General features: G+C 40.3%; 2 protein-coding genes across 3 annotated transcripts in view; one reads left to right on the top strand and one right to left on the bottom strand.

Moving 5' to 3' along the window:
* LOC127578963 (beta-1,4-galactosyltransferase 5-like) overlaps nucleotides 1-1,077 on the bottom strand; it is a 56,449-nt gene extending 55,372 nt beyond the window's left edge. For both annotated transcript variants that reach the window (XM_052031559.1, XM_052031560.1), the window contains exon 1: nucleotides 435-1,077. In XM_052031559.1, the coding sequence (XP_051887519.1) occupies nucleotides 435-537 (103 nt within the window). In that variant the 5' untranslated portion in view covers nucleotides 538-1,077. The remainder of the gene's footprint in view (nucleotides 1-434) is intronic.
* A 4,877-nt stretch (nucleotides 1,078-5,954) lies between these two features.
* The window catches only part of slc9a8 (solute carrier family 9 member 8), a 52,419-nt gene continuing 31,122 nt past the window's right edge, over nucleotides 5,955-27,251 (top strand). The window contains exons 1-5 of the mRNA XM_052031558.1: nucleotides 5,955-6,268; nucleotides 17,271-17,461; nucleotides 20,804-20,884; nucleotides 21,772-21,830; nucleotides 27,052-27,135. Of these exons, the coding sequence (XP_051887518.1) occupies nucleotides 6,051-6,268; nucleotides 17,271-17,461; nucleotides 20,804-20,884; nucleotides 21,772-21,830; nucleotides 27,052-27,135 (633 nt within the window). The 5' untranslated portion in view covers nucleotides 5,955-6,050. The remainder of the gene's footprint in view (nucleotides 6,269-17,270; nucleotides 17,462-20,803; nucleotides 20,885-21,771; nucleotides 21,831-27,051; nucleotides 27,136-27,251) is intronic.

Here is a 27,251-nt window from a genome sequence, read left to right as displayed (position 1 = left end):
ACTCAATATGGGTGGGCACCGATTGAAATATGGGAACGATTAATAAACAGATACAAACACGTTTCTTCCCATTTTATATCGCCATCGGAAAATAATAATGTCATACAATGCATTTTCTTGGGCGTCTCTCCTGGTTCTGTGGCCAAGCCATGCAGCACTTCCGCTCAACCGCAATGAGGAAAAAAGGTTTTAAAACTTAATATTCATTCATTATTCCGAAAGAAAGTGTGACAGTTTGCTTCCTTTGCTTTATTGATTTGTGTTTTTTTAAAATATTCCTTTCTCCAGCCGGAAGGAACGGCTGGGCCCGGGACTGACAGCTGAACGTGCAACAGCGGGGCAGCTCCCCCGCCACCTTCCTCACCTCAAAGAAGCAGCAGATCCCCAACAGACAGACGGGAAAACACGCGAACAATATTAAATGTGTCACTCACCTAATCCAGGCGCTACATATATGAAGTAGAGGAATGATGATGACAAGGAGAAGAGAAACAGCAACGCAAATACTGAGCGGTTCGGGATGCGTAAAATTCTCATATTATGCTCTAAACTAAATGTAGAAAAAATTCCAGCCACCCCAGTTAGAGAAAAAAAACACCACAGAAGCTATGGAGTGGGGGAGAGGGGATTCTATGGAGACTATATTTAAAAGAGAGAGGGGGAGGAGAGCCTCCGCGATGAAATAGCGGCAAAAAAGGGCAACCTGCTCTCCACATTCATGAATACGGAAGACTCTGCCTCCAAGCCGGGGGTGGTGAATCTCTTGCTTTTTGCTAACTTCCGGCTAGAAAATCAGCACCGCCCTCTCACTCTGAAAAGGGAAGAATTGTTATTTAATAGTGTGTGCTGTTTCTGGGTGACTTTCCTGATATTAAACACACACACGCACAGGCCAAAGTGCTTTCTTCGTTTTTTTACACTTTCTCTCCTCATTGGGATTGCAGCCTTTGTTTCCACAAAAATTGCTCATTCAAGGTTAAGGGCCCGGCGTCGCCCTCGCTCATTCGGTGCGAAGTGCAACGCTGCAAATCCAGCAAATTGTGTAAATTCAATCAAAGACTTTGTAGATTGTGTCCATTCACGCCTCATTTCACTGAGTATTGAACAACATTTTAATTTGCGGAGTATGTTGTCACTGGGGTTGTCCGGCCCCCCCGATTGACTGGAAGCGCCTTCGGCGATAACGTCATGTTGCCAGATCCAGGGCGGATCCCTGCGCTACTCCATGCGTCAGAACACCAAGGTTACGACCACGCTCCAAAACATGGCATGTCTCCCGCAACTGATTCAGAGCGTAAATCTGCTTTATCATATTTCTGTACATGATTTCAATGTAAGCAATATTGGGAATGACTAGCGTTGAAAATTTAAGGGATATAGTAACATTGCGATTGGATTAGTGGGCACATCATTCAGAGAACCGAACGCGTTCAAATTTCACCACGACAGCTGGTGAGTTTAAACTCGGTGAATACGAAGTAAAAGGATATCAGTAATCCCTCTTCTTAGGCAGTCCCTCGGGAATCAAGGATGACTTGCAGTTCTGAGGTAACTGATGAGCCTCATGTGGGGACTGCAGACCCTTCCATAGATTGAGCTGGAGGCGTCTGAAAATTGTATAGTTTGTGAGGGGGTGTGCTCCGTCTTTTCTCTGTGCTCCTGGTGTGTGGGGACTTCTGAGGTTCTCAATACCATTCCCAATTCTCCTCCTCTCTGAGCCAGGGCTTCCCAAGAGTCCAAGGGGATGTTCCAGTTTTTCAAGGAGACTTTGAGCATATTCTTGAATCTGTTCTGTGTGCCAGGCGATCTCTTCCTGTGACAGAGCTTGGAAAAGTGTCAGTTCCAGGAGTCTGGTGGCAGGCCAACAAGTGATGTGGCCTGAGGGAGTTGACTGAGTGTGATTCAGTCCTTAATGCTAATGATGTTGGCTTGGGACAGGACACTGATATTGGTTGGCTTATTCTTCTTGTGATTTTGGGGGATTCTGTGTAGACAGTGTTGGTAGAACCTTTACAGTGCCTTGAGGTGCCTGTGGTAGGTAGTCCAGGTCTCAGAAGTATATGGAGGGTAGGGAGTGCTGCTGCCCTATAGATCATGAATTTTGAGCCTCATCTGAAGCTTCAATCACTAATCATCAACAAGAGATTGTGCAGGTGTATTGACATTGATAGCGAATTTCACCTTCAATGTCTGTCTTTACTGAGAGGTTACTCCATGTTTTCCAACATCCTACCATAAACCTTTATTGTTGGAGGGAAATTTTGTACAGCGGTGGCAAGTTGAAGGAGAACTTTCATCTTGTGGATGTTGAGATTAAGTTCAAGCAGGTAAATCACTACTATCTACTAAATTACAAATAAGTTTGGGTATTTTTGTGTGTTTTGTGGTGATTCCAATTACCGAACTCCCAATTCCAACATTGAAAAACAGCCAAATGATGTGTATACTAATAGTCTTCTCCTCCCTTGTAGGATAAGGTTTGGCCTTTTTTCAGCATTGGTGCACTAAAATATGACAGGCCTCGAACACTGTGAAACTGGAGTAACGCAAGGTTGTGTGCTGCTGCTCTGAGATGATCTTCTTTACTTCAACGATAAAATGAGAATGAATGGAAATTTAAAATGCCAGTCACATTAGCAAACTGGCTGGATTGCATGTCCCTCCATGTTTTCTCCTTCCAAAGTGTTCAAAATTAGCACGTTTTCTAAAAAATGCTATAAATAAAAATAAAAACATTCCTTATACTGTAAGATGAAGTATTTGGGTTTCCTAGGTGATATAGTGAGTACCTGTTGTGCATGGTCCCTAAGGGAAGACTAACTGTAACATGATAGAATTCTTCATTAAGATAGAGAGTGAACTAATAAAATCAGAAACGAGGGTCCTGAATAAGAACCAAGGTGTGATAGATTGGGGAACTTTACTAAATTGGTTGAGAGAGGACAGATGTTGGATCAAATTTAAAGAATGTGTACATGAATTACAACAAAAAATAAGTTGGGAAAGAAGGCTCAACCATAGATATGAAGGAAATTGGGGACAGTATTAGATCCATGGAGCTTCAACTTGCCGGAAAAGAAAGCAGAAGGACTGAAGATGAGGAGCAGTTTAGAATTCTGCAAAGAGGGGAAAAAAAGATTGATTAAAAGGGAGAAGATAGAAGATGAGAGTGAATTTGCAGGGAACATAAAAACTGACTGTAAAAACTTCCATAAATATGTGAAGGCATATGTAAGTCCCCAACAGTCAAAAACTGGGACAAATAATTCAAAACAAAGAAATGGCAGAACTGTCTTTGTAAAGGAGGACACAGATACCTCCCAGATATGTTTGGAAACCAAGCTTCCAGAGAGCGAGAGAGAGAGAAAGTGAAGGAAATTAGTATTAATAAAGAAATAGTGGAAGGAATATTAATGGGGCTTAGTGACAGATCCCCAGGGCCCAATAATCTACATCCCACGACTCAGAGGGAGTCTTCCTAGTAGATGTACAAAACTGTCTTGGTCTGCCTCAGGGAAAGGTGGTGGAAATAATCCAAATACACATCTTGTCCGATCACAGAATGACTTGTCATGCATGTGGATGTATATTTATAATTGCTTCCTTAATTAAACTGGAGGCCCATGTTATCATTTTAATCACTTTCTTCAGATATGCAATAAATATATCATTGAGTATTCCTATTTTCACCTCTTCAACCTCTGCCTCCACTGGATGTATTTTGATTTCAGCATATATGTTTCATATACTCACATCCCTGATACTGAGGTGTCTGGAGATTACATACTCTAACAACCAGTAGCTTCTTCAAGGACTTGCACCTCTGTACAATGCACCTAATCCAAAAGTGACCATAACCTCAAGCCACCTTTAATGGGCTTTCTAAGGTAGGGGTCTCCCATGGCCAAGCTTCTCAAGTTTTCCATCCACATCACTCACCACCTGCTCACCTTCAGCAGTCAAGTGAATTCACTCGCAGCATCCATGTGACTCAGCCTTGAAGAAGACCACATCATCATTATCAATTTGGTGGGTCCTTGCTTGGATATCAGAATCCACATGATCCATATAAAGTAATGAGTGTGCTCATACTTCTTGAGCTTCCTGGTGTATCACATATCTTCATTTCCTGCCACCTCTCCAAACATTCTCCTACTCAAAGGACTGGGTCCCTTAGTTTTAGCAATTGGATCGCTGTTATTCTTATGAACAGCTTCACACTCTCTTTGATGCTGTCATTTTCCTTGGTTTTGAAGCAAGTAATATCACTCAGACTAGAGCTAACAACTGAACATCAGTTACCGAAGGCAGCCATTCTCAAACCAAAGAGCAATATTTGGTACAGCAGTGTATTAAGGTAAAATCATGTGAAACACTCATTCATATGCACTACAAAAATTAACATTTAAAGAAACTAAACATCCAGTAATGTGGACACACCTGTAAATTCCAATAGACTAATGAGAAAAAACAGATGAATCCCCCAAAAAGAACAGAGGATGAAATGTTCCTAACTTTATTTGTTTTTTTCTGAGCAGTGTTGCTCCAAATATCAGTTCCCATAATATTACCATGAACTTCTGATTTTATGCCTGGGTCTGCAGTTTTCTTACCCAAGGCTGCTACAGCAGGATTCTCATAATCCAAAGCAAGGATGTAATTGCCCAATGCTTGCTCCCCAGCTTCTGGCAAATTAATCATTGGCCCAAATATATTTGGATCATTGATAATTCCATGCCTTGTATGTAGACTTTCTTGTAATGGACATACTTTTCAATAAATATAATCAGTTAATAAGAGACCCAATGTTCATTCACTAGGTGCCGGCTGTCCACACGGTATAATTTGTTGTGTGTGTCAGTGAGCACAGGGGTTTTGTGTGAACAGGATGGAGCAAGTTAGGGTCCATGCACCAAAGTTTTGGATGAACTCACATTTATGGAGAGCACAAGGTAGGCACATTAGAGGCAATGAAGTACTTTTGAAATGTAGTCATTGTTTTAAAATAGAAAGTATGGTTGCCAATTTGCTAAGAGCATGCCTGCCAAGCAGCAATGCATCAATTTAGAAAGTCTCAACTGTTTTTCAAGTTCCTCCATGGTACACTGTTTCTGTAATCACCTTTCAGCTTCTAATATCTCTGCTTTTCCCCCATTTCTGGCTTATTGCATGCTCTTGTATTTCATACTTCATGACTTGGGGCGCTGCCTCTGTTTGCTCAGCTTGAAATGTCGACTGTCCATTTCCCTCCACAGATGCTACCTGACCTCCTGAGTTATCAATACCATTCATTACAGTACTGTAGAGGCGCTGTTTCTTTCCTCTGTCCATTTGACTCATGGGCAAAATCAACTTAAGCACATCTGTAAAAATGGAAACTGTTCATAACCCAGTGATGGTCTGTAATTCTGGTGAGTTAAATGATGTATTGGTTGTGGGAAATCTCATGTGAGAACCTCATTGGTCTGCAATATAAAATACTTTTCTTGAGAAGGAGTTAAACACTGTATTGAACTGCCAACCTATTGGAATCACAACACATCCATCAATAAAGCTTGACAATGATTTATCACCAAAGGACCGAGAAATTTTAAGTGGACACTTGGGAATGACTTCTCTCTGTAAGGACACACCTTAATCATGGGAAAGCTCATCATAAAACACTCTTTTATGTTTTACACAATTTTTTGTGGCACCTCAGGCAAAGTAGCTAACTAGCCAGGTGGAAAGAAGCTCTTTGACACTGTGATTGTGACTCCATCAAATTAAAATGATGGATCATTGACTACCCACCGTGCTGCGGTTTCGGGAACTGAAAGGCTGATCATTGCAACTCCTCCAGCACCAGGCTTGTCATTGCTGTGTGGATTTGTGCGCCCCGGTGCAACCTGGGGCTTGTAGTCCCCTCCAGCAGCGGACGGACTATATCCCCTAGGATGCCGTGCGGGTAAACAGCTACGAAGCCGGAAGTGAGGGGTTTGTGCGGCAGCGGTGCCTGGTTCAAGGCGGGGGAGTGAAGTTTCCTTCGTCAGTGAAGGCGGGTGGGGGGGATGTCGGCCGGTGTTTTCATGGGGAGATCGTGCGCTAACGTTGTGGCGCTCACCCTGCTGCTGACGTGTCGCTGTATCCTTTGCCAAGCGCCCCCGCTGGATGAGAAGGCGGCCGAGGCCGGGCCGCCTGCTCAGCCGCAGCCGGTCCCCGTGGTGGGTGCTGACGGCGGCAGGTCTCCAGGTGATGGAGGTAAAGCATCGGAGGGAGAGCCAGACAGGTGGGTGAACCGCTGCAGCCAGCAGGGTGGCTGCTGCCTGCAATGTTGGGACCACTTTAGAAAATAAGATAGGAAACGATTTGGACAGCGGGTAGTGCCTTAGTGCCTCTTAACCTAATAAAGCGAGCTGTCGGAGTGTCGGTTAACATTTCGCAATGCAAAGTGTTCTGTTTCCCTAAGTCTTGCAGGTCCCTGCCGTATGAGAACCATTTGCACCACCTGGGTCCAGCACCAATCTCCAATTTACATGGTTTCTTTCCTCTGCAAATCTGAAAACTCACAGTTGTTTGATTTGTTTTTAATTTTGAGAACTTTGTAATTGGGAATTATCTGATGTATCATGGCTCATACTTTATAACAGTACAGAATTGTAGGCTGAGCTGAGAACTTCTGTATTCTGATAAATTCAAGTCAATCTAAAACCATTAAGTTATCTGGGAATTATATAGTTTTAACACAACAAACATCGAGGATAATAGTCTGATGTTTTGCACATTTTTAAAAAATTTGTTCCCACTTAAAATAAGGTCTAACATTCCATTATATATTTTCGATTGTCTTTCTCTTAAACCTCAAGGTTAATGATTTTGTTCACCCAGCTAGTTGTTTCTCAACTTCTCATTTCTCCCCTTCATCTTAGGCAATCTTTTAGGGTTGAGGATGACTTGCTTCCACTCTGTTTCTTTGAATTCTTGGATGGCTTACAAGGCAAGTGGATAAAAAGGTGTTTGATGAATGGGTGGGTCATACTATTTTTGCTGGATTACCATCTGTTCTCTTTTCTTCAGGACATGTGGAAGTCCAACAAAAACTTCTGAACCATGTGATCAAGCTTTACACAGCTTTTATTTTATTCCAAAATCAATGGATAGCCAATTTAGATCTAAAGAGGTAAACAAGCATCCAAATGTGTCTTTTCATTTGGAATGGTCATGAATCGGTGGAGGCTTTGACAACATCCAGGAATTGTTTCTTCTCTCCTCCTTGTGCTTTCTTGCTGTGGTTGAGTTGGGATGACAGTGTCTGTTTTGGATGTATAGTGTCAGACATGTAAATGTTTTGGGCTGCTTGTCTGAGACAGTTGTGTGTAATTAGGACCACTGAACATAAAACATAAAAAAGTACAGCACAGGAACAGGCCCTTTGGCCCACGATGTTGTGCTGAACTAATTAAATTAGTAATCAAATGCCTAACTAAGCTAAACCTGCCTACTCAATGTCCACATCCCTTCATTTCCTGCACATTCATGTACCTAAGACCCTCATGAACGCCTCTATCGTATTTGCCTCCACCATCACCCCTGGCAGTGCATTCCAGACACACACTATGTCTGTGTCACACAGTTACACACAGTGTGTGTGTGTGTGTGTGTAAAAAAAACTTGCCCTGCACATCTGTGAACTTACCCTCTCTCACCTTAAATACTTGCTCTCGGGTATTAGATATTTCAACCCTGGGAAAAAGATACTGGCTGTCTATCTATGCCTCTCAATCTTATAAACCTCTATCAGATCTCCCCTCAGCCTCCACTGCTCCAGAGAAAACAACCCAAGTTTGTCCAACCTCTCCTTATAGCATATGCCCTTTAATCCAGGCAGCATCCTGGTAAACCTCTTCTGCACCCTCCCCAAAGCCTCCACATCCTTCCTGTAATGGAGTGACCAGAATTGAATGCAATACTCCAGATTCGGCCTAAACAGAGTTTTATAAAGCTACAACATAACTTCCTGACTCTTGAACTCAGTTCCTCGACTAATAAAGGCAAGTATGACACATACCTTCTTTACCACCCTATCAACCTACGTAGCCACTTTCAGGGAGCTGTTGACTTGGACCCCAAGATCCCTCTGCACATCAACACTTAAGGGTCTTGCCATTAATAGTGTACTTTCCCTTTACATTTGATCTCCCAAAGTGCAACACTTCACATTTGGCTGGGTTAAGCTCCATCTGCCCTTTCTCTGACCATATCTACAACTGATCCATATCCCACTGTATCCTTTGGCGGTCTTCATATTGCCTGCAAACTTACTAATCCACCCATCTACGTTTTCATCCAGGTCATTTATATATATCACAAACAGCAGAGGTCCCAGTACAGATCCCTGCAGAACACCACTAGTCACAGATTTCCAGCCAGAATAAGTCCCATCGACCACTACCATCTGTCTTTATGGACAAGCCAATTCTGAATCCAAACAGACAATTCACAGTGGATCCCATGTATCTTAATCTTCTGGATGACCCTCCCATGAGGGGCCTTGATAAACACCTTACTAAAATCCATGTAGACATCATCCACGGCTTTGCCTTCATCAATCACCTTTGTCACCCCCTTGAAAAACTCAATCAAGTTAGTAAGACACGACTTGCCCTGCACAAAGGCTATGGTTTTCCAAATGCTCATAAATCCTATCTCTAAGAATCCTCTCCAGTGATTTCCCTACCACTAACGCGAGTCTCACCAGTCTATAGTTTCCAGGATTATCCTTATTTCCCTTCTTGAATAATGGAACAACATTAGCTACTTGCCAGTCCTCTGGGACCTGACCTGTGGCTGGAGAGGACACAAAGATATTGGTCAAAGCCCCAGCAATCTCATCTCTTGCCTCTCTCAATAACCTGAGGTATATCCCATCAGGCCAGGGGACTTAGCCACCTTAATGTTCTTTAAGAGACCAACACTACCTCCTTCATTATCTCAAAATGCCCTAGCATATTAGTATGCTCCACACTCATCTCCCTATCCTCCACATCCTTCTTGTTGGTAAATACTGATGCAAAGTATACATTTAGGCTCTCTCCCACATCATCTGGCTCCAAGCACATGTTCCCTCCTTTATCCTTAAGTAGTCCTACCTAATCCCTAGTTATCCTCTTGCTCATGATGTATGTATAGAATGCCTTGGGATTTTCTTTCATCCTACTTGCCAAGGACTTTTTGTAGCCCCTCCTGGCTTTCTAATTCCCTTCTTGAGTTCTTTTCTGGCTTCTTTATAATCCTCGAGGGCTATGTTTGATTTTAGCTTCCCAAACCTTACATATGCTTCCTTTTTCTTCTTGACTAAATTCACCACCTCGCTCGTCATCCAAGGTTTCCTGATCTTGCCATCCTTATCCTTCCTTTTTACTGGAACATACCTGTCCTTTAATCTGTGCAGTTGGTCTTTAAACACCCTCCAAATGTCAGATGTCGACTTGCCTGGAAACAGCTGTTCCCAGTTTACTCTCCCTAGTTCCTGCCTAATGCTCTCATAATTTGCCCTGCTCCAATTTAATTTCTCCCACAAGGTCCATACTTATCCTTATCTATCGCTACTTTAAAACTTAAGGAGTTGTGGTCACTGTTCCCTAATTGTTTTCCCACTGAAAGGTCAGTCACCTGGCCTGGCTCATTAGCCAACACCAGGTCCAGTCTGGCCCCTCCTCTTGTTGGACTATCTACACATTGATTTAAGAAACCCTCCTGGATGCACCTAACAAATTCTGCCCCGTCTGAACCTCTTGCATGAAGGAGGTCCCAGTCTATATTAGGGAGGTTGAAGTCATCCACTATAACAACCTATTATTTTTGCACCTTTCCCTAATCTGCCTGCATATCTGCCCCTCAATGGCTATTGGGGGGTCTGTAGTATAATCCCAACAGAGTGATTGCACCTCTCTTATTTTTGAGTTCTACCCATGTGGACACTGTGGATGAACCGTCCATTATGTCCCTTCTGAGTGCAGCTGTGATATTCTCTCTTAATAATGCAACTCCCATCCCCACCCCGCTTTTTACTTCTCCATCTTTTCTAAAACATCAAAACCCTGGAACATTAGGCATCCATTTCATGTTCCTCTCTCAACCAAGTCTCTGTTATGGCCACAACATCATAGTTCCATGTACTGGTCCATGTTCTAAGTTCATCACCCTTACTGATAATACTCCTAGCATTAATATACACACACTTAAACCCATCTGTCCCATTGTGTGTATTACCTTGCTCCTGCCTGTTCTTATTGGTAGTGACATCTGCCTTCCTTTCAATCCCTCCACTTTCTGACCTGGTAGTCTGGTTTCCAGCCCCCTGCCAAACTAGTTTAAATCTTCCTGAGTAGCACTAATGAACCTCCCGACCAGGATATTGGTTCCCCTTTGGTGCAATCTGTCCCTCTTGTACAGGTTGCCCCTGGCCCAGGAGAGGTTCCAGTGATCCAAGAACCTGAAACCCTGCACCAGTTCCTCAGCCACATATTCATCTGTTCTATCTTTAGCACATGGCACCAGGAGTAATCCAGAGATTGCTACCTTTGAGGTCCTGCTTTTCATCTTATTTCCTAACTCCCTTTATTTACTGCATTCGACCCCTTCCCCCTTTCAACCTGTCATTAGTGCCAATGCCCACCACGACCTTCCCCCTTGAGAATGCTCTGCAGCCTCTCTGAGGCATCCTCAACCCTGGCACTCAGGAGGCAAAATATCATCCTGGTGTCTCTTTCACGACCACAGAATTTCTTGTCTGTCCCCTTATCGAGTCTTCTATCACTATTGCTCTGCCTGACTTTACCCTTTCCTGCTGAGCCTCAGAGCTGGCCACAGTGCCACTGACCTGGCTGCTACTGCTGTGCTCTGATAAAGTCATCCCCCCCAGTAGTATCCAAAGGGGTATACTTGTTGCTGAGAGGAATGGCCACAGGGGACCCTGCACTGTTTGTCTCCTCCCCTTACCTCTCCTGGTGGTCACCCAACTATCTGCAGCCTGTACCTTAAACATGACCACCTCAAAGTCTTGTCTATGATGCTCTCTGCATCCCGGATGATCCAAAGTACGTCTGACTCCAGATCCAGTTCCTTCATATGGTCAGTCAGGAGCTGCAGTTGGGCACACTTCCTGCAAGTGAAGTCATCAGGGAGACTACCAGTCTCTCTGATCTCCCACATCCTGCAGGAGGAGAATACCGCTACCCTAACTGACATCCCAGCTACTCTAATAGGAACATTAAATCTAACGAAAACCTCACCAATGCTGGGAACGTTAGTCTGGGAGAGGACATTTACTTTGATTTGCTTAAATCTGCCAGTGGATTTGGTGTAATTTGTGGACACAGAATTGATGGTACATCTCCAATTCTTTGAAGTGTCTTCTGTAGATAGTCCATGTCTCAGAAGTACAGAGCTGGGCAGGGATCTCTACTCCCCAATAGTCTGTGAGCTTTGTCCCTGTTTTGAGATCTTGATCTTCGAACAGTTTTTTTGATGGCCTTGTGCTGCTGGGTGATGGTGAAATATGGTCTTTGATGCATGCCTTCACTGAGAGATGGCTGCCAAGGTATGAAAAATAGTCTTTGCTTAGTATGGAATTTCGATGCTAGAGGTCACTGTTGTGCAGTGACAGCAGGTTGATAGAGGGCCTTCTTTTTTAAGTTCAAGACCAATTCTTTCAAACCTCTCATGAGTCAGCAATGTCTTAGATCGAGGCCTCAATGTGCACATATGCAAGCATCATCTGTACGCTGCAGCACAGTGATAGACGGTGGAATGGCCTTGTTCCTGCAGTCAAACTGTTCCCAATTTGTCTGAAAGTTTGGTTCCACTGCAGCAGGAAGCTCATTCTAGATAAGGTGCAGTGTTACAGAAAATAAGATTAAAAGACTGTTGGGGGTCTGCTGGATACCAGTTTTGACTGAGATTGAACACATCAGTTAAAACACTGCTTATGCGCATCATGTAACAGATGTAAGTTGGAGATGAGTTTCTTAGGGCAACCAAATATGAGCAGGATACATCACAGTCCCTTCAATTAATGATTGGTTTAGTGATTGGTGCTGCTACCTGCAATTCTCCTATGATTGTTGTGTGAGAAAGATTCTGCCCATGCGTCTCCAGATAGATGGCATCCACACTGATGGGTGATCGACTCTGGCCACTGGGAAGAGAGAGTTGATAAGGAGTAAAGAACCTTACGATGACTTTCCCTGTAACAGACAGCAGGGAGGCCCCTCTGCAAGCAGCACCATTTCATGGTGGATAGGTTGAGTGAGCTAGGGCTTTTCTCTTTGGAGCGAAGGAGAATGAGAGGTAACTTGATAGAGGTGTACAAGATGATAAGAGGCATAGATCGAGTGGACAGTCAGAGACTTTTTCCCAGGGTGAAAATGGCTAACACAAGAGGGCATAATTTTAAGGTGATTGGAGGAAGGTTTGGGGGAATGTCAAAGGTAAGTTTTTTTTACAGAGTGGTGGGTGCATGGAGCACACTGCTGGCAGAGGTGGTGGAGGCAGATACATTGGGGACATTTAAGAGACTCTTAGATGTCTCTTAAATGTCATGAATGATGGAAAAATAGAGGGCTATGTGGGAGGGAAGGGTTAGATAGATCTTAGAGCAGGATAAAATGTTGGCACAGCATCGTGGGCTGAAGGGCCTGTACTGTGCTCTAATGTTTTATGTTCTATGAAGATAGTCACAAATAGTGTAATCCTGATTTCCTCTGGCATATCCTTATCTTAGTGTATGTTGGAGATGATGTTGCAATTTATGTCTGAAGTTCCTCTCTGCCAAGTTTGAGAACTTAAGCAGGGATGCCAACTGTTCTCAGCACCTTGTTGTTTCTCAATTGACAAATTAACATGCTAATTATGAGCAGGGATAGACCACTCAAAACTCTAGGCCTACTACAACATTTAATAAGATTGTGACTGTTCTAATTGTAACCTCAACTCTGGATTCCTATCTACCTGTGATAACCTTTCACCACCATGCACAAGTAACTATCTACAGTAGAACTCTGGTAATCCAGCACCCTTGAGATTTTGGTAGTGCTGCACTAGCAGATTTCCCAGACTGTTGGACGTTTCTCCTATTAATACCCAATCACTTTTTGTTTGTGTTGCACAGAATATAAGAAGCTGCAAAGAGTAGTGAACTCTGCCCAATACATCACAGACACATCCCCCACCATTGGTAGTATCTATAGGAGGTGTTGTCTTAAGAAGGCAACATCCATCAACAAAGATCCCCACCATCCGAGCCATGCCATCTTCTCACCTCCTCCATCAGGCAGGAGGTACAGAAGCCTGAAGTCCCACCGGGTTCAAGAACAGTTACTTCCCTTCAGCCATTCAGTTCTTGAACCAACCTCCACAACCCAAATCACTACCTCAGTTTAGCAACACCATGACCACTATGATCACTTTGCACTACAATGGACTTTTTTCTTGTTCTAATTATGTTCTCTTTTTTCTGTAAAAATTGTGTATAATATGTTTGTTTTGTTGTGAATGCTGCTTACATGATGCTATGTGCCTGTGATGCTGCAGCAAGTAAGTTTTTCATTGCACCTGCACTTGCATGTAACTATGACAATAAACTCAACTTTTGACTTTTTTAATATAATTTTCCAGTGAACTTTAAAGAGAGCGAAAAATATACAAACACTTAGACTGGCTGCAGCTGCAAGTCCACCCACGATCCTGACCCCTGGTGTTCCAGACTCCAACCACTGTTCCAGCTGCACGTCCATCCCATAGTCTCGAATCCACATCCTCTACTCTGGCCGCCTACTTGCACCCTGAATTCCTGGCTTGAATTCCAAACCAATGAGTGAGTCAGGTGCCAGATTACTGGAGTTGTATTGTACCTCTGCCTGATTATTGAATATACTCCACTATTAGCTCTCAGTTGTTATACTGCTGTCCTAAATTTTGTTTTGGTTTACAAATAAATTTCCCTGGTTAAATATTGGGATGACCAAAGCCATTATCTTCTATTTCTGTTGCACCCTCCATTCCATACTCCTTAACCCTGCCTCTGTTCTGGGAGTTGTCTTAACATTGGCATTTGACTCTAATTTGAACTTCAGATCATGTATCTACATAATCACGAAGATATTATTAATTCCCCCTCTGTAACATTGATTCTCATCCTGAGTAATCTCATCTGCTGCTTAAACCCCCGTTTTTGTCTTTGTCATTCTAGATTTAACTAGTTTAGCACAGCTTGGGCTGACTTCCTTCATTCTACTGCTCATAAACTTGAGGCCAACCAAAGTCTGCTTTTTTTTCTAAGTTGCAATCACTCAAACCCTTCCACTTTCTGATTCATATTGGCTCTCTTCTGAGAAAAATTGTCATCCTTGTTTTCAAATCCTCTGTGCTCCTACTCCTCCCTCATTCTGATTCCTTTCATTCCAATTATTTTTTTAACTTGTGTGCACTTTTCGAACTCTAGCCTCTCTTCATCTGAAATTAAATTGCCGTTCTATTGGTGGGCATGATACTCTGCTCCCAAGGCCCTGAACGCTGCAGTTCCCTTCATGTTCCTCAGCATCTCCCTTGCTTCCTTTTTCTCAATTCTGGGTCTCACTTAAAAGTATTGAATTCGTTTTACCAAGTTATTGCTCATCTGTCACGTCTCTTTCTAGCTCTACCTTGCTATTCCTTTTATTTTGCACAATTTATTTATCTTTGTAATTTATAGTAACTTTATGTCTTTGCACTGTATTGCTGCCACAAAACAACAAATTTCATGTCATATAAGTCAGTGATAATCTGATTCTGATCTGTTTTTGCATCACAGATTACCTGTGATGAAGCTTGGGGTATGAACATAGGAAGCAAGAGTAGGCCTTTCAGCCCCTTGCACCTCTGTCATTCAGTGAGAAATAGCTGATTTTTAACCTTGGCACCATTTTATTCCATTAAGCCCCACGTCTCATGGATCCTTTTAATGTCTAAAGATCTATCAATCTGTGTCTTGAATGTACTCAGTGACTGAGCCTACACAATCCTCTTGGGTAGAAAGTTCCAAAGATCTAATGCCTTCTGGGTGAAGAAGTTCCTTCTCATCTCCATCCTGAATAATCAACCTCTTGTTTTGAGACACCTGTCCCGAGTTCTACTTACCCCAGCCAGGGGAAAACATGTATTCCACATCTGCTCTATCAAGCCCTTGAAGGAGTAGGTGCAGTAAGGTCATCTTTTGTTCTTCTGGCTTTGAGATGGTATAAGAAGAAGTGAAAGCAAACCACTATGGCACACTGCTTTTTTTTAAAAAAAAGTGGCTGACTTTTTTTTTCACAATATGGCCTGATAAGAAATTGAAGTTGCTTTCACCTCTACAAATAACCCTCGTTGACTTGATCTCTCTTCGTAGGACAAACCCCCTATCACAGGAATTGCTCGGGTGAACCTTCGCTGTACTTCCAGTATTGCAGGAATATCCTTCCTTGGGTAGGGATGTCACAGGTGTGCACACTGTTCCAGGTACTGCCTCAGCAGGGCCTGACATAATTGGAGCAATATGCCTCTATTGTTTTACTCGGATCCTCTTGCAATAACAGCCAACATATCATTTGCTTTTCTAATGCTGAATTTGCATGTTAATTTTCAATGATTCTACCCCTTACAGTCTCTTGGTATTTAAAAAAAAATTAAGATATTGTATAAATTGAAGTTATTGTTATTCTGCACATTTCTGTTAATTGACTAGTTTGGAATCTTATAACATTACTGCTATAAATTCATACAATGTCCATAGTTCCCCATCCACTATGTTGGGAAATTTTCTGTAAGCAACTTTGATTTGTCAGGCGCACCCTGTATTTAATGAATCCATACTGAATGAGTTAGTAGCTCACACTTTTCTAAATACATATTCATTTTGTGTCTGATAAATAATAATAACTGCTCCATCACTAATATAAGATTGACAGATCTGTTTTCTCCCTCCATCTCCTGTCATCTTGTAAGCCAAAGGTTCAATTTTCCAGTTTAAACAAAACTTTGTAAAGTTCTATTTATACAGGCAATTTCCTCATCCATTACCATTGTCTGTGGAGGTGAAAACAGTCAGATCCAGGAGATTTGTTGACATTAATTTTAATAATTTTTTTCATGTTAAATCCACAAAGATCCCATTTTATTATCTTTGGATTTATACTGCTGGTATTTTGTGTTCTTTGTTTTCTGTAAAATGGACTCAAACCAAGCATTGGTAACTTTCTTTTGAACTTGATTGGGTTGGGAACTATTTACCTGAAAATGTAGGTGTTATGAAAAAGTTTTTCTAAGCTCGTAGGGTTAGGAGTTGTCCTTAAGTTTTTTTTTAAGCTTGAGTTCACAATCTCTCATCTTTCCCTTGCATGCACACTCTATTTCATTCTTTGAAGAGTACTTTTTAGTGTCAGTCAAATCTTGTTTGGTTGTTTCCCAGTAAGTGACAAAGTCCTTTACCGATGAATAATGATTCTTCTGTGTTATGTAAAGCAGCACATAATAAAACATTTTCAAAGTGGGTTTGTGTGAATAAATTTGTAAGTTAGGCAAGGCAGTCTAACCAGGGTTTTTTCTTTAGATTGTTTGCCAAAATGTGTGTACACTGTATTGATTTATTCTCCTTAAGTTAATCATCCAATATTTGTTAGGAGTAGGTAGATTTTTCAACATTGAAATTTATTTTATTTCAGATTCCAATTACTTGTGCTGTTTCAGGTTTGGAAACCAGTGATTTCACTGTTGTAGCGCGGAGTGTCTCCAGCTTACGATATCCAGTATTTAAAATGTAAACAGCCTCACTTTGAAAAAGAGAACATGGGTTTACCTTGGGTACACTATTTGACCTGATGAATAATTGTCTGAGCTTTCCTAGTGTTTTGTACCTGTCAGTATTTCAGCCAATTTTTATGATCAATTAACCAGATAATGTAATTTAAAACCAATAAGATAATTATAATGGATCTTCTACAAAAATGTGGGCTGTGGAAGCAAAAATGTTTCAAACACAATTAACTATTTATGATTTTTATAATTGTTTTTTAAATATTTATCAATGGATGTGGTATCTGCAGAATGTTAAGTTGTTAAATAAAATATTTTGTATTGTGTTATTGGATTAGCTGACTCATTTGAATAAATACAATTTGCAGTCTGAGGTGGATGAATAATAAAGGTGTTGTCAATTAACTTCAAAAATAAGAAATCATTCCTTTTCCAACAGTCTTCTGTTTTACTAATTTCAGGTTGTCAAATAATACTGTGGACCAAAATGGTACATTGCAAGCCATCTCCATCCCCATCAGCACAGTTGCTACTCTAATACCAGTTCCAGAAACTCCACCAAAACTGATATTACCACTGCAGACTGGGGCTGAAGCACAACAAGAAGAACAATCAAGTGGAATGACTATTTTCTTCAGTCTGCTTATATTAGGTTTGTCACTGGTACAAAATGTTCTCGATTTTCATATTTTCTTCTCTGAAGTCTTAATCATTAAAATATTAGTAGTTTCTGATTTAGTCTGGTTTACAATTACCATTGTAGTTGACAGTTGTAATACTGAAATTAAATCTTGCCATTTACTGAGAAGGCTTCTGTCATATTGAAGTAATTTTATTTCCATAACTGTGGAACTACATAATTGAAATAGTTCCATAAAACTTCTGGAGCTGCTTAATAATTAAATAGAACTATAGTTTTCTACCCCCTCTCATCAGTCATTTCTCTATTAAATTTATTAACTATATTTTCTTTGAATTCACCTAGTCTTATTTTTTTTCCCTTTCAAAAGAAAGTTGTTATGCTGTAGAAGTGGAATCTATTTCTTTCTTCTTTTTGAATCTTTTTATTAGTTTTCAAATTAATACAGATTGATATAGCATCAATATTTATACATGTAATACAAAGAGATCAGGATAACAATCATAGCATTGATAATCATAAAGAACAATAAAATATAAAAAAAATCTGTAGATCCAACGATCTCTTAGTAAATGAATATAATATAAAAGAAAGGAAAGAAAAAGATTTATTATATTAATTTTAAAAAAACCCAAATCAATAAGAAAATTTGTAAACAATATAAACTAAACAAAAAAAATTTTCAAAAAAAAACAAACAACAAAAAAAAGAAAAAAAAACTGGGCTAAAATTTCTCAGCAGAAACAGAGCAATATTATGTCGTCAACTCTGTTCCTCCAAATTGGAAAGTTATTGAAAGGGGATCTACATCATGTGAAAATATTGAATAAATGGACTCCAAATATCTTCAAATTTAAGTGAAGGATCAACAGTACCACTCCTAATTTTTTCCAAGTTTAAACATGATATAGTTTGAGAAAACCCTTGAAGTAGTAGGGGGTATTGGATCCTTCCATTTAAGCAAAATGGATCGTTTGGCCATTAATGCAACAAAAGCAATCATACAGTTAGCAGAAGCAGATAAATGGCCAGACTCTATCCTTGGTGAATCTATTTCAACAAAGACTTTCAGATGTTTGATATCTATAAAATTCCAACATACATCAATTCATGAGTGACATTATTTTCTGTTGCTTGGGTGTCAGCCAAAATATCTTGTTATTCTTTAAATATTAAATGCTTTTTGTTTGAAAACCTGGTCAAAATGCTGTTTTTCTGAATGATAAAAACCTTGATGCATAAAGTTTGGATGTGTAACCAGACCAATTTTGTTTGCATAATTTAAACCATCTTTGAGGCAACATTTTGTGATGGAAATTCTTATTTATATTTCAGCATGGAATATAGATGTAAGATCTTGTCTGAGTAAATGTTCTGCAGCATAAATTTATTTGAAACATTTTATTTTGAGTTCCATTAACTGTGCTGATATTTTTAGTTTTACTTTGGTCTTACCCATCTGCAGATTCTTTCCATTAATTTCAAGCCACGAGAAAATTATAAATTATTTATTGAAGTAGAAGTATGCCTCAAATCTGTTTACGTTATGTAGTCTTTGAAATTTAATGAACATCACTTGCCAGATTTGTAAACAAATTGTTTATTGAAAGATGGTGCACTGTTAAACAATTTGTTGGTTATTCAGTCTCTGATGTGAAAAGTTATAGTGAAAGTGGAACAGCTATTTTCAGATATTTGCTAAACTTATGAAACACCAAATACTTTCTTTTTAAAAGTAGGATACAGACATTTTATTTGGCCTTTTCTCAATTGGTAAATTGGGTTATTATTGTCATATGTAGTGTGGTACAGTGAAAAACTTTGTTTTGCATGCCATCCATACAGATCATCTCATTACAACAGTGCATTGAAGTAGTACAAGGGAAAGCAATTAACAGAATGCAGAATAACGTGTTACAGTTACAGAGTGCAGTGCAGGCAGATGATAAGGTGCAAGGCAGTGATGAGATAGATTGTGAGGTCAAGAGTCAATCTTATCATACAAGAGGACCATTTAATAGTCTTGTAACAGCAGGATAGAAGCTGTCCTTGAGCCTGATGGTACGTGCTTTCAGACTTGTATCTTCTGCCAGATGGGAGGGGGGAAAAGAGAGAATGTCCACAGTGGGTGAGGTCTTTAATTACGTTTGCTGCTTTATGAACGCAATGAGAAGTTTAGACAGAGTCCATGGAGGGCAAGCTAGTTTTTGTGATGCACTGAGCTGTGTCCTTAATTCTCTGCGGTTTCTTGTAGTCTTGGGCAGAGCAGTTGCCATACCAAGTCCGTGATGCATCTGGATAGGATGCATTCTGTTTGCATCTATAAATATTGGTGAGGGTCAACAGGGACATGCCAGGACAGGATATTGGTGGTGTTCACTCCTAGGGACTTGAAGCTCTCAGCCACTGCCCCCCTTCCTGAAGTCAGTGACCAGCTCTTTTGTTTTGCTGACCTTGAGGGAAAGGTTGTTGTCACGACACCATGCCATTGGCTCTCTATTTCCTTTATTAGAATAAAGGTTGGTACATACATAGAATTTTCACAATGAAAAGAGACCATTTGACGTATCAAATTTGTACTGGTTTTTGTAGAGCAATCTTCTCATTCCCCTTCTGCCCAAGACCTTAGCTTGCAAATTTTTACATTCCAATATTCTAGTTTCATGCGTGCTTATAAACAACAATTGCATCTGCACCTCTCACATTTTCCAATGCTGCTCTCTGGTTCATGACCATTTTCTGTGTTTGTATATCTCTTAAAAAAAATCTTCCTCCTTCTCTGGCTTATGTCCTTTGGTTTAAGTATGTCTTTTGTTTGGAATCCAGGTTTATTAAAACTTCCATGACAAACTCGGACAAAATTCGACGTTTAACTGAATTTAGCAACAGATTCTACCAAATTTATTGCAGGATTCTCTTTAATTATGTTGATGTATGGTGATTATGTGTTTCCAGTCAAACCTAAACTGCATTTGCACATCTGAAAAAATATTACTTTGTATAAGTTTTTGCATGTAAAACATTTTAAATTAAATTTGCAAAATCTGGCCAAAGCTGAAAATTGTATCAAGGTATTACTTGATCAAAAATCCTGTTTTGTTTTATAGGAGAAATTGTTTTCAACTACTTGAGAGTGGACAGATTGAATGGTTGGAAAGCCCAGGATATTTTTTATATCAATAAGTGAAAGGAAGTTGTATTGGGCTGTTCCACACAAAGATTTCTAAATGTCTTAGATCCCATGATATTTTTAATAACATCTGATAAAAGAAACATTTCAGAAGTAGATCCTCTTCCTTGTTTGGTGTTCTAGCAATGTCAGTTATATCTAACCTATTTTTTTTTGTTTCACAGCTATCTGCATCATATTGGTGCGCCTGTTAATCAAATATAAACTGCATTTTCTTCCAGAAAGTGTTGCAGTTGTGTCTTTAGGTAAGCTTGCTGTTAATTCTGTTTGATACATTTAGCAACGTCAAACATAGTTGAAAGAAGGAATATGTGTATCTGGCTATAGGGAAAATGTTTTGGGGTATGCTGTACTCCTATCTGCAATTTTCTCATGCACTTCAGGATGCATTTTGTGTTCAGATTTCTGGGCAACCCTAGGTCAGAATCAGTCATATTCTTATGTATCAAGGTCCAATTGTTTTTGAACCTGCACTCGGCACACATGCAGTGCATGGATGTAGCCTCTGTACATGGTGCTGAGGAATTTATGTATGGTCATTGAGCAGGCCCCATTCATAACCTATTTTTAAAGTTATAAGGGAGGTGATGAAATATTTCTTGATAGAAAACTGTAGATTTGGTCTAAGTTGCGTGATAACTTTCAGTTATTTACAGTGCTACCTTCAGGGTAAATATGATGCAAATGTGTGTTTGTTGCCTCAGCCTTTATATTTTCTACTTGTAGTATATATTTTCTTATAATGTAGAAATTAAAAACTCCCATTCTTATTTTCATAGCTTTAGTTTCTTATCTCTGTAAATTCCCCAGGCCTGCAACTCTTGGAGATGTGGGCTCTCTCAGAGAGTCCTAGTCCAGCATCTTCAGATTCTGTACAGGTAGTCTTCGATTTACAGATTTTTGCTACATGCCTTTAACTAGTCACTGTGACAAATGCTGCACCACTCTCTGCACTTAGGAATACACTATACCATAAAACATTTTGCTCAGGCTTTTCAATTTGGTAAGGAGACCAAAACTGTTGCTTGATATAATTTTTTTTTTGATGATGAATTAAAAGTATTGTATAAATCTAAATTATTTGCTGTTTATTAAAATATCTCACCATTTTCTTTCCATTTTTTTCTCATAGGAATTTTAATGGGTGCTGTGATTAAAATTATAGAATCGCAACATTGGGCTAACTGGAAGGTAGGTCTTCAAACTTCTGTTTTAGGAAAATCTTCCCTCTTAAAAATAAGGAATTTTTGAAATCTATCTTCAGCCCCTTCAAAATAAAATGGGATGCTTAAACCAGCAGTAACAGAAAACTGAAGCAAATTGCTCAAGTTCTAGTTTTTAACTTGTTTTGTGTTACAGTACTATGAATACACTTCAACAACCTATCATGAATGCCAAGCTACAAAAATTTCAAATATCTAATACATGAATGGTATAAAAATATAAATTGTACTATCCCATACGCCTAAAGCCATGGAACAAAAAAATGAGTGAATGTTATTGTTGATATCACCTCTTGGTTTTGCTGATAGAAACTGATGTTTGAGCTCTCTTTAGTTACAACCTTTAAATTGTGTTGAAGGCTATCCAGCCTTACCTGGCTAATAATATGAATTGAGGAATTATTAGTCTGGAGGTGGAGTTAAAATAAAATTGAAAAATATATTATTTGTGTGCCCTGGACCTCTTTTTATTTTAGAAACTAATCTTTAATCAAATTATTTCATGATTTCCACTGCTGCAATTCTACCCAGAAGATCTTTCATGCTTTGAGCACTTCATTATTCATTACCTGATATTTGTCTTAAATTTTACTATGTCACCATATCTTGAATTTGCAATTTTAATTTGTATACCTTCTTTTAAAATATTGTGTATAGAGATACTCATTTATAGTTAATTTATTATCCATTGGGCAGCTTTCTCTTTGCACCCCAAAACAAAATGAGGAAATAAATTAGGTTTATAAGAGACAGCTTATGCTCTCTCACATGATGCAATGGGTTACTTTAACATTTGATTATTATATCTTTATAGATTTTTCTAAATATATTCAGAATTATAAAGTGAAAAATGCTGAGGATAAACCTAAGATCGGAGTTTATGAAGCACCTGGTTGCATCTTAATGGAAAAGGATTGGCTACTTATATGTGCCAGGCATTTTATAATAAAGCTAATTATTGGTATTTTTCAGGTATAATCCCATATTTGGTATGTTGTAAAGTAGATCTTTGCACGATAACACAAATTGTTTTGTGCAGGTGTGTGTACATTTGGTATTCCATATTCTTCCAAGTTAAGACTTAATTACCGATATCTAATGATCATTATAAGAGAGAAAGATTGAGAGGTCTTTACACTGGAGATTGTAGACTGATTAACCTGATACCTATTACTGGAAACTATAATTAAGGACAGAAAAAAATGAACGTCTTGGAAATTATTTTTAGAGAAACAGCATGAATTTGTGAAGAGTATGTTGTGTCTGGAAAATATAATTGAATTAAGAGTCAGGTCAAGCAAGCAAGCTCAGCTACTTTTGAAAACTGGTTAACTACCAGATTACTAGTCTTTGTCTGAATGAGCTGCCAGTAGAGGTGGGTATAATTACAGCATTTAGAAGATATTTGGACAGGTACGTGGATAGGAAAGGTTCAGATGGCTATGGACCAAACACAGGCAAGTGGGGCTAGTTCAAGCAGGCACCTTGGTTGATATGGATGAGTTGGGCCAAAGGGCTTGTTTCCGTGCTATATAACTATGTTTCCTTTCAGCTCCTGGGGTTCTTGAGGCCGAGGAAACTAGGATAAAATTAAATCTGAGGCCTCCAGTCTTTCCATACAGTCTTTAAATATTCTACCCACCTCCAAGGAACACATTGTTTATCAAACTGTCTCCATTGAAACCTCCTCCGGTGGTCCCCAGCATGATAGATGCCAGTCTTCAGCCAATTTGATTTGCTCCATGTGATGTCAAGAAACAGCATTGGATGCAACAGTACTATTGCTGGAATGTCGTCAGGGCCAATAGCCTTTGAAGACCTTTGCTCCAGTTTACCACAACCTTGGCTAAGTTGTTCCTGTACAGCTACAAGACTGGTGTCCACCCAACAATGTAAACAATTGCTAGGTATGTCCTCTCCACCAGAAACAGTACAAATCCAACCTGCCCAGTTACTGCCCCATTAGTCTATTCTCGATCATCAACAAAATGATGAAAGGGTGAATCACTTGATTTTTACAACCTGCTCAAAGAAGTTCATTTTGGGCTCTGCCAAAGTCACTCGGCTCTTGACCTTGCTGCAAACATGGATAAAAGAGCTGAACTGCAGAATGAAGTGAGAGTAACTGCCCTTGACATCAAGGCAGCATTTGCTCAAGTATGGCATCACAGCGCACTGGCTAAACTGGAGTTAATGGGTGTCAGAGAGAAATCCTTCCACTGGTTGGGATCATATCTAGTACAATGGAAGATAGTTGTGGTGGTGTTACATCTCAGCCACAGGACATCTCTACAGGAGTTCCTCAGGGTAGTGTCCTTGGCCCAACCACATTCAGCTGCTTTATCAATGACCTCCTTCAATCGTAAGGTCAGAAGTAGGGATGTTTGCTGATGATTGCTTAACGTTCAGTACCATTCATAACTCCTCGGGTGATCAAGCAGTTCATGCCTGAATGCAGCAAGACCTGGACAATTTCTAGGCTGGGCTGATAGATGGCAAGTAACATTTGTGCCCCACAAGTGCCAGGCAATGATGATATCCAACAAGAGAAAATCCAGCTATAACTATCCAACATCCAATGGCATTACCATCATTGAATCCCCTACTATCAATATCCTGGGGGTTACCATTGACCAGAAGCTGAATGGGAGTAGCGTAAACACAATGTGGTTACAAAAGCAGGTCAGAGACTAGGGATTCTGTGGCGAGTATCTCGCCTCCCTAATTCACCAGGCTTTGGGGAGTTAGGAGGTGAGTTACTCACCACAAAACCATCTACAAGGCTCAAGTCAGGAGAATGATGGAATATACACCACTTGCCTGGATGAATGCAGCTTCAACTCAACATATGAAATGTAGCATCCTGACTGATAGGCATCACATCCACAACCATTCACCCACTCCACCACTGATGCAGTTTGCATCATCTGCAGGATGCACTGCAGTAATTCATGAAGACTCCTTAGACAGCACCTTCCAAACTCGTGACCTCTACCAGCTAGAAGGACGAGGGCAGCAAAAGCATGGGAACACCACCACCTAGAAGTTGCCCCCCAAGCCATGCACCATTCTGACTTAGAAGTATATCACTGTTTCTGTACCCACCACCTAGAAGTTGCCCCCCAAGCCATACACCATTCTGACTTAGAAGTATATCACTGTTTCTGTACCATCACTGGGTCAAAAGCTTGGAACTCCTTACAGCATTGTGGATATACCCACACCTCGGGGACTGCAGCAGTTCAAAAAGGCAGCTCACCACCACCATCTCAAGACCAATTAGGGATGGGCAATCAAATGCTGGCTCAGCCTGCGAAGCCCACAACCCTTGAATGGCTTTTTTTTTTAAAAATGTCAGCACCATTAGGGCAGCACAGTGATGCAGCTAGTAGGGCCACTGCCTCACAGTGCCAGACACCTGGATTCTATCCTGACCTCGGGTCCTGTCTGTGTGAAGTTTGTGATTGTGTTTTTCCCACATCCCAGATGTGTGCAGGTTGGTCGGTTAATTGGCCATTGTAAATTGACCTTGGTGTGCAGGTGAGTGGTAGAATCTGGGGGCAATTGATGAGAATGTGGGGAGAATTTTAAAAAAAGATTAAATGGACAGTTGATGATTGGTGCAGACTTGGTGGGCTGAAGGGCCCATTTTTGTGCTGTATTACTCTACATTGCAGCTACAGTGTGTCTTGTTGTTAACTGCAAAATTGAAGTCATCCTTGATTACCCCGTTCTGAGTTTATTACTGAGTACTGCTGTGAGATTTTATGGGAAACAAAACTAATTCTCAAACCTCAAGGATGCGTGCTTAGCCCATTGCTCTACTCTCTCATGACTGTGTGGCGAGGCACAGCTCAAATGCCATCTATAAATTCACCAATGACACCACTGTTGTTGGCAGAATCTCAGATGGCGATGAGGAGGCGTACAGGAGTAAGATAGATTGGCTGGTTGAGTTGTGTCACAACAACTACCTTGCACTCAATATCAGCAAGACCAAGGAATTGTGGGCTTCAGGAAGGGCAAGTTGGGAAGAACACACACCAGTCTTCATTGAAGGGTCAGCGGTGGAAAGGGTGAGCAGCTTCAAGTTCCTGGGTGTCAACATCTTAGAGGAGCTATCTTGGGCCCAACACGTTGATGCAATCACAAGGAAGGCATGCCAGCGGCTCTACTTCATTAGGAGTTTGAGGAGATTTGGTATGTCACTAAAGACTCTTGCAAGTTTCTACAGATGTACAATGGAGAGCATTCTGACTGGTTGCATCACTGCCTCATATGGAGGCTCCAATGTACAGGATCGAAAGAGGCTCCAGAGAGTTGTGGACTCAGCTAGCTCCATTGCGGACACAACCCTCCCCACCATCGAGGACATCTACAAGGCGGTGCCTCAAGAAGGCAGCATCCATCATTAAGGACCCTCACCACCCCAGACATGGGGAGGAAGTACAGGAGCCCGAAAACCCACACACAATGTTTTAGGAACAGCTTCTTCCCCTCTGCCATCAGATTTCTGAATGGTCCATGAACATGACTCATCATTCCTCTTTTGCACTATTTATTTATTTTTGTAACTTATGGTAAATTTTATGTTTTTGTCTTGCATGGTACTGCTGCCACAAAACAACAAATTTTGCAACATATGTCGGTGATAAGAAACCTGATTCTGATTCTCTCTTCATTGCCCACCCCGCCCCCACTCTAATTTCAACATGAATTAGATGTGATTGAAACTTCGTACATTTTGTTTAGTGCACAGTTTTTTAGGTTTTCTTAACTAGAAAGTGACCTGAAGATGTAGAAATTGAGTCTTGATCACTATTGCCAAACCTATTCTGTCAGTGAGATTTAACTACAAGCCATCAACGAATGTTGGTGAGAAGAACTTGGATTTTTGCAGTTTCTTTTAATGTAGAAACATGTGTAAATGTGTGAAAGCAAGAAAACAGCTGCCAATAGACATTTTCAGTCTGAATCTTTCCATGCTTAAACAACGATTTCATTTGTTTTTTTTCTAGATCGTGTAAATGAAATTAGCTTGTACTGAAATCCCTTGGAATAAGTAGAGCAGGAGAAAATTGGGTTATTGGTAAACTCTGATCACGAGCTCAAGAGTGATATCTTATTTTCCAAAGAACTTAAGACCCTTGCTACTGAGCCATTATATATTTGTTTCTTTTATTCCACAGGAGGAAGAAATGTTTCGACCAAACATGTTCTTTCTTTTGTTACTTCCACCCATTATATTTGAATCTGGGTACTCATTACATAAGGTAAGTGGGGCAGTGAAGGAGGTGAAAGAGTGGAAGGACAAATTGTGTGTGACATTTTGTTTTGTAGTTATTTCTTCCTTCTAGTTTTAAAACCTTGTTTCTTAATTTACTTGGCA

Source organism: Pristis pectinata, chromosome 16, assembly GCF_009764475.1.
Source record: "Pristis pectinata isolate sPriPec2 chromosome 16, sPriPec2.1.pri, whole genome shotgun sequence".
NCBI classification, from domain to species: domain Eukaryota; kingdom Metazoa; phylum Chordata; class Chondrichthyes; order Rhinopristiformes; family Pristidae; genus Pristis; species Pristis pectinata.
Note: the sequence above shows the minus strand (reverse complement) of the source record. Positions and strands in the feature narration are given on the sequence as shown.